We start from the raw sequence: 8,061 nt of genomic DNA on the forward strand, positions 1-8,061 counted from the left end.
GAGAGAGAGAGAGAGAGAGAGAGAGAGAGAGTGAGCGCGTGTGAGTGAGCGCGAGCGCGGATACTGTCAGGTAAAGAGCTGCCGTCTCTCGGTGAGTTGCAGGCAATGCAGGGAACAGATTTACTGTAGCAATATTCCGAGATGAGATCCTTTATACAAACAGATTAACTATGTTCACATAACTTGGATCCAGCCTCGGAGTTCATCAGCGAACGTGGGCGAACAGACCGCTGGAATTAACGGGAAGCTCAGTCGTCGTCAGCTGGCCGGGGGAAAAGCCGATCATACCACCCGGCTTCCGGGGATTCAGGGGCCGCATCGGTTGACGGCAGACGTCGGTCTGTAGCTCGGGGGGGGGAGACGGGCGAATATTCACATCATCGCCGACATCCACCTCTTCGTTTCATCCACTTTCGAGATGTCGAGAAAGCTACAAAGAACAGAAGTCTGCGCTGACTGCAGTGCGCCAGGTAAGGAACAGAAAAAAAGGAAAATAGACCATGGGACTGGAACAATGCGTCGATGGGGGCGACGTGGTGGGAGAACAAGGCCGAAGTTGCTGTCATTGTCAGAGGGTCTGCAGAGCAGGAAAACGGCCAGGGTTGCAAAGCGTCGTTTAGGCCCAAAATAAACACTGGAAAAAATAGGCGTGTTGCCACAACGGGAGAATATCTCTAGCTAACAGCTGCTCAACGTTAATGTAAACCATTGAATAACTTGATAGGTATATTTATTTGACCACTGCCATATGTAAGAACGAGTAGTTTATTTGGGGCAGTTTAAGATCCCATTGTCAGCTTTATGCTGCCTTCCCACTCGAAGAGACGTTTGTTTTGATTTTCGTGACCGGGACAGACTTCCGAACACGTTAGCTTAGCTTGGCTAGCGAGCTGGCGATTTTGAGTCATTATGCAGCTGTGTGATAGAAGAATTTATGGTAGAATGAATGTCCTGAGATATAATTATACATTTATATCGATGGACAGCTATCATATTGTTAGCACTTGCCCGTGGCTTTTGGAGTCCGTGCTTTTTATACTGCTAGCTTAGCTATGACGTTAGCTACTTTAGCTAACTTTTGCTAAACGCCAAGTTATTGCCAAGCTGATTCAGCTAAAGCGTCAGCGACCAGTCAGTAGCTTTAACAACAATTTGGCTTAAAAAATACAGTAAAGTATCAAAAACGTAATTAGAGTTACTGTTTGTTTAACTTGATAATTTTAGAATATCTCCAGTAAAGTTAAGAAATAAAATAGTGAGAATTAATAGGAGTAAATTCAGTTTACAGTCATCCTAAGTTGGAGCACAGTTCAACATAAACCTGAAATGAGCCATACCTGTAGTTGTACCTCAAAATCATTTAAAAGCCACCTCAGTTCCATTAATCTAGTACAACACAAAGTTGTTGTTGTTTTTTTTAAAGGAAAAGGGACATGATTTCTAGCTTCACCTGCCTTAGCTTTCATCCATACTGTTCAGGGCGTAGTGATTTCCACTACAATGGCCATCCATAATTCTAGCTCAGTTTCCAACCCACTTCTCCTTTGGCCCCATCTGTGTTTGTTAAAATCTGAGTTAGAGACAATGTCAATAAGACCCTTCGTATGTAGCCCCAAATGCACGTGCTGTTTCAGTTCGATCCCCTTGATCATTGGTGATCTTGTGTGCCTTGCTTGCGTTCATTCATGTATACATGTGCAGCAGCTGCTCTTATGACAGCTGCGACCCCTGATAACTCTTAACTGTCTAAATGCTGCAGTCCAGCCTTGCATTGTACACCTTGCTATTATTACTTACTAACATGCTTCAGCACCTATTTTCCTTTTCTGGTTCCCCTTGAGTTACTTTTTACATACTGATGAAACCCCAGCTGAACTCCTTTCGTTGATACTATATTAACTTGCAGAATAATTAAATGCACATTATCTGTGACATATTAGTTATATTTTAAAGCTTTAGTTTATTTACTAGACAAAATAAGGCATTCACAATGGTAGATGGCTTGTTCGCGTACCTGTTACTAGCCGTGCATTTCTTCTACAACCATCATCTCTCTGCATGCAGCCCCTCCTTGCGACTTACGCACACACGCACGCAGTGCTTTCTGCAAAATGCTGACCTAGCCCCTGGTGACAGGCCACCTCCCTACTACCCAGCTTTGTGTCATACTGGGGGATAACTCAATGGCATGGCTACAAAGGGCGACTGATACTCCTTTTCGTAGCCAAGCTTCAGGAGTCTTTAATGTCACACCATGGCAATCTGCACAGTTTACGGGCAACAATGAATCACATCGTCACTATAGTAAACTCTTTATTTCGCACAGATGCATTTGTTTAGGAAACTGAAACTCTTGTGCAACTATTCACAGAAGAGAACAGCGGGGTTGAGTCGATATGTCGTGTTGGTGTCCCTGTCAGGCTTTGCTGTTGTTGCTGTGTTTGGTTAAAATTAGAAGTAAGATGGAGTAAATCCGGCAAGCTGACACTTAGTACAATTAAACACTGTATTAATTGTGTTTATATTGTATATAAACACATATATGTGTATATATTGTGATATACACCAAACAAGCCTGAAGCTAACTCGTTAACGGCCAAAGTATGCAGATGTGTGCAACATGTTATCTCAGTGTTTAAGAGTGGAGTGTAACACAATTTTAAAAACTTGCACTCATTTGTAGCATATGTTTTTGTGCAGGGTTAGCTGACACTTATAAAAACAAATGCTATACTAGATTGATGAATTAGGCCAACTTTAGGCAACATTATGCAGCAACATGCTGCAGATTTCACCAATACAGCACTGCTAATAGTCTATCCACTTCTAATAGCTTAATGGCATAGCCTCATATTGATTTAGCAGATCAGGCAGATAGCCTAGCCTGTGGGATTTTTTTTTTTATATTTATTACACAGATTAAGGAATTAAATTGCTGAGGCCTTTAAAGCCTACGGGGCTGCTGTTCTAAACTGAGCTATTGCTTTTTTCAAAGCCATTTTGCATTTCATATTTCTTTTTTTTCCCTCTTTTTTTCTATGGGCAAAAAGACTTAAAGCACGCCGGTTCATCTGATGATGGACTATTTTAGCTCCATTAATACCCTAAGCCCAGACAGTTTTTATCCCAGGCTGAGTGTGACCAACACACATTGTAGATATGTGTGTGCGTTTGGGCATGAACAGTGTGCATGTAAGTGTGCAGATGCTTGTTTTGATACTGCAGACTGTGTTAGTTGTGAGGCATTCATCGCGTCAGGGTCCTGAGGGCATAAACATAACCCAGACTCAGTCTTTCAGTGTCATTGGACTGGCACTGGCCTTTGCTGCTGCCCTTCACTTCCTCACCTCATTTGCACCCATTTAGAGATATGTTTCTTCTCTTAGGTATTAAAACAGGTTTCTTTGTCAAGCCACTGTCATAAACTAGTAATATTTAGTGGTGGCAGCAAAGCACAACTTGTCTCATTCCTAGCTGTTTATGACTGTAAGGTGCAAGCTAACGTGTATATTTGTAAAAATGCTATTTATAACTGTTTCTTATCAGACTTGCACAGTTCTTCACAGGAATAACTAAAATTGATTGCAATCAGATTTGCCTAAAAGAAAAAAAAAAGACTATCTGATATATGGAAATGTCGAATCATCTGTCCATCAAATTTAGGATCACGGAGGGGCTGGAGCCTATCCCATGGCCATAGGGAAAAAGGCGAGGTACAGCCAGCTTGGACAGGTCGTCAGCTTGGACAGGTCGCCAGCTGGTCGCAGGGCTAACATATAGAGACAGATAACCATTTGCACCTATAGGCAATGGGGAGAACATACAAACTAAACAGAAAGGCTCTGGCCAGATGGGCTAATTTGAGTCTCAGACCTTCTTGCTATGAGGCAACAGTGTTAACCATGTAGCTGTGTCCACATAGTTGTGCTTTCACATGATTCATTTCTGCATTATTTAAGTCAGTTTTCAGAGTTAATATTTAAAAATGTCTAGTTCTTGTCTTTTCAATAACCCAGTTTTTATTCAAAATTCTCTCAGTTATAAAAGCCCTTTGATTCATTACTGACATATACATCCTGCTTTACTCTTAATGTGCATAATACAAACCAGGTGCTCATTCAGCTGAGAAATGTATAAAACTTAGAAACTTAATTGGAATATCTGTGACAGGATCACTGTCTGGTACTCATCTTTATTTTATCCATCATGTGGTTTTGCTCAGAAGCAGATAAAAAGACCTATAAAAAAAGACGCACATATGTTTGACTTGATATTGACTGAAGCCCAAAAGAGTAGCAGTGTAGGTAGACTGCATCTCTTCCTTGGGAAAAATGGCATTATAGTTGTGTAGTAAACTGTAATTTGGACCACCCACGTCATAAATCGTGGATATTCATGAGTATGTTCGTGTGGCCTGGATGGAAAGCACTTAATATTTTTAAAAATCTCCAAAGTCTAATTATCAGTCACAGTGTGCTTATGAAAATCCTAATGCTTTCTGTGTATTTCTGTCTGTCAGACCCGGGCTGGACCAGTATCAACCGAGGGGTCCTGATTTGTGATGAATGCTGTTCGGTCCACCGCAGTTTAGGCCGCCATATCTCCATAGTCAAGCACCTGAGGCACAGCGGATGGCCTCCCTCCCTACTGCAGGTAAGTCTGAGAAATGAAGAGCGAAGGAATGAGAAACGGGGAAGGGCTTGTGAGACAAACGCAGTACCCAGAATAGTGCCACCGAAAGAAGAGCTACTGCAGAAATCTTAGTCAGCTCAGAAGATGCAAATCCACAGTACTGCAGTTTGTGTTTATTTTTTATTTGATCATCTAGTTTAACTTTGATCTGTGAGTCTGTCTGTACTCTTGTTGTATATCTGTGTTCGTCTCAGTATGGCCTAAATGCAGGTTGAGGTGCTTAGTGCTGCTTCAGCTTCATCCTGTAATTAAGGAGGCATGAGGAGTGTGGGAGTTTTTGGCTTTATTGGTTTTATAACCACTTTTGATTCCAGTGTAGAGCACAAATGTGTATCAGGGTTGTTCTGCAGCTTTACTGAAGATAATTTAGATTTATTTCGTAAATCACTGTGACTGTGAGCTATATGATACTGAATTATGAAAATAAGCTGTTAAACTAATTTCTTCCAATATTTTCTGGCCAGTCCAGAAATTATGTTTCAGTGATGCACTGGAGTCATAACACTGATGTAATTTTAAAACATATAGAACTGCATTAGCATCAGTAGACCCCAGGAAGTCTTCTACTTTCTGAATGTGACTTTTGCATGTTGTAGAAAAGCATTGTTTTCATGAAACATTTGCTAATGTTAGTAAATGTGATGGTCTTGTGACCTAAAGAAATACACACACACACACACACACACACACACACACACACAATCAATGTATGGTGGTTCCGGCCCTGTGCACCTCTAAGGGTATTTGCACACGTGCGGTTTTTGATCCGTTTAAGTCAAACTTGGTTCATTTTCCTTTTTGGTGTGGTTCATGTGTGCAGGTGCAAACACTGTAATCACACTCAGGTGCAGACCACAACGACTGCACCGAGAACCTTTGGAGGGGTTTATGGTGTGAATGTGATCCCACCTAGATCCAAACCAATTAGCAAGTTTGAGCTAAAAACATCCAGCAGCCACACAGGGTTAGGGGTTAGAGTCTGATAGATCTGCAAATGCTAATGAAAGTAAATTCTGTTATAGTCCAGAACACAGCGCCTTCTTCCAGACACATCTGGCTAGTAAGCAGACTGAACATTGTCACGTGGTTTGTAGTGACACATTTTGGTTCACTTGGAGTTCACTTGGATTTTTCTCTGCGTGAAAACAAACCAAAGCACGGGGGAACGGCTACAAGTTTACTGACTCATTAACTGATTTGAACCAGAGTACGAATCAGATGTGAAAACGCCCTAACAGCAGGTTGTCTGTGGATGAACGGGTGACAGAGTCATGGGCAGCGGAGGCTCACTGGAGAGTGAAGGTTGGACTATGTGGTCTGATTCTACAAACATTCTACTATAGCTCACGTTGCTGAAAAGGTTACTGCTGTCAGAATACACAGAGCATCACAGTAGGGCCTCAGCTGTAGACCAGACAGTGCGCCCATGCTGACCCCAATCAGCTGCTGAAAGCACTAACAGTAGGCACATGAGGATCAGTACTGGACCACAGAGCAATGAAAGAAGGTGGCCTGGTCTGATGAATCATTTCTGCACCGCGCAGCTTGCAGGACTTCAATGTTTAAACTTAAAGGTTTCTTTGCAATCTGTTGCGAACATCTTGGTACCAGATACCACAGCACACAGGGTCCAGTGGAGTCCGTGCCTGGATGGGTCAGGGCTGTTTTGACAGCAAAAGGGGGACCAACACAATATTAGGCAGGTGGTCATAATGAGCTGATCGCCTGGTTGTTGTACAGAAAAAGCTTCTAGATCGATAATCCATTTCTCAAATTGTAGAGGTACTTTATCTTCATAAGAAACTGCCTTCCCATGATTGGGCGCACAGTCGTAGCATCTTCAGTAGACAGCGTCTCCAAGCAGAGAATATTGCTTTTTCTTTTTTTCAGGATATTGAAACCTAATTTTCTGTGATTAACAGTCAGTTTAGCCAGAGGATAACACCTTTTTCTTCCGTGTGACAAACTCCAAACACACTGCTTTACACTGACTTTAATAAAACATGCTCATGACAGCAAACCATCACTGAGTCACTTCTGTGTGTGTGTGTGTACGCGTTTGTGTTTCAGATGGTTCAGACCTTGGCCAGTAACGGGGCCAACTCCATATGGGAACACAGTCTCCTGGACCCGGCTCAGGTGCAGAGTGGCCGCAGGAAACCGAACCCCCAGGACAAAGTCCAGTAAGTATGCTCTGCACAGGCTCAAAATCCACATTAGGACACAGAGAAATTATTGTCCCTTTGTAAGCATAATTTTTCTCTCTCTCTCTCTTTTTTTTTGACTGGTGAAGAACAATTGCAACTAGTATTTGTTTCTAAGTGCATTGTGGGCTGAAATATGGCTTTGGGAGAGTCATGAGATTGGGACCCGCAGGAAAAATATTTGCTCATTTCTTTTTCACCGGAAAATGGAGGTTTAGTGTGAACTGCCTCTTAAAAGCCTCTGCAGTGTTCATCAGATTTATTTCTTTATCCATTTATGTAAAGCAAACTGGGAAACTAGGCATAACCCATCAGTTCGGTTCACTGTAGAGATTATTTATTACTGCTGGGGGGCTGTTTGTCTATTATTACAGCACTTTCTGTGTCTGTACCTCACAGAGAAAGGCGCCTGATCTTTCTATTTGATGAGAGTGAGGGGGTGAGAGGGAAAAATGAAGTCAAATCAAAATGACCTTACCTCTAGTGGGGCTTCAAATCCCTCGGTGGGCGCCATATTGCACTTGCAGTCATGATGCTAAAACGCATTTTCCTGTATAATAGGGTTTATTGCATGAATTGCAGTTGCACATATTTTGTCCTCGAGTGTTCTTGTTTACCTTTGAGTTCTGGGCTTTTGGTACCATCTCAACTTCCCCTCCTGTGCAGTCCCACCAAGTCAGAGTTCATCAGAGCCAAATACCAGATGCTCGCATTCGTGCACAAGCTGCCCTGTCGTGATGACGACGGCGTCACCACTAAGGATCTCAGTAAGGTAAGAAAACGTAAACACAGCTGCTGACTTGAATACGTGCGACACTTGTTTTTTCTTGATAAACAATTAGAGAATAATTTAACTCGACTTGTCATCTGTAGACCTATAAGCATGCTTTCTTTTATCCGCTAAGTGAAGGATTCTGCACTTGTTTGGATGATAACAGAAAACCAGTATTGTCTTTAATCTGCGCTCTAATGTTACTCTGTACTGAGCTGATGGGTAGGATGTTATGAGTTCAGGTTAATTAGCCTATACTGACACAGCTATACTGTGGAACAGCAAGTCTAAGCACAAAGGTTGTTTCCTTTATGAATGTCAGTAGCAGACGTTGCACATAAGCATGCACTCAGGCAAACACACACAGATGCTCTTTTACTTATTACCCCCCCC

The 8,061-nt window shown here is 42.2% G+C and overlaps 1 protein-coding gene across 4 annotated transcripts in view; it reads left to right on the forward strand.

Moving 5' to 3' along the window:
* The first annotated feature begins 41 nt into the window (after positions 1 to 41).
* Positions 42 to 8,061, forward strand: part of git1 (G protein-coupled receptor kinase interacting ArfGAP 1) — a 19,678-nt gene continuing 11,658 nt past the window's right edge. For 3 of the 4 annotated variants that reach the window (XM_005939590.3, XM_005939592.3, XM_005939593.3), the window contains exons 1-4: positions 42 to 470; positions 4,520 to 4,653; positions 6,763 to 6,875; positions 7,563 to 7,668. In XM_005939590.3, the coding sequence (XP_005939652.1) occupies positions 419 to 470; positions 4,520 to 4,653; positions 6,763 to 6,875; positions 7,563 to 7,668 (405 nt within the window). In that variant the 5' untranslated portion in view covers positions 42 to 418. The remainder of the gene's footprint in view (positions 471 to 4,519; positions 4,654 to 6,762; positions 6,876 to 7,562; positions 7,669 to 8,061) is intronic. The other variant, XM_005939594.3, reaches the window with a different exon arrangement.

Source organism: Haplochromis burtoni, unplaced genomic scaffold, assembly GCF_018398535.1.
Source record: "Haplochromis burtoni strain Fernald_Lab_line unplaced genomic scaffold, NCSU_Asbu1 Contig_270, whole genome shotgun sequence".
In the NCBI taxonomy this organism is placed as follows: Eukaryota; Metazoa; Chordata; class Actinopteri; order Cichliformes; family Cichlidae; genus Haplochromis; species Haplochromis burtoni.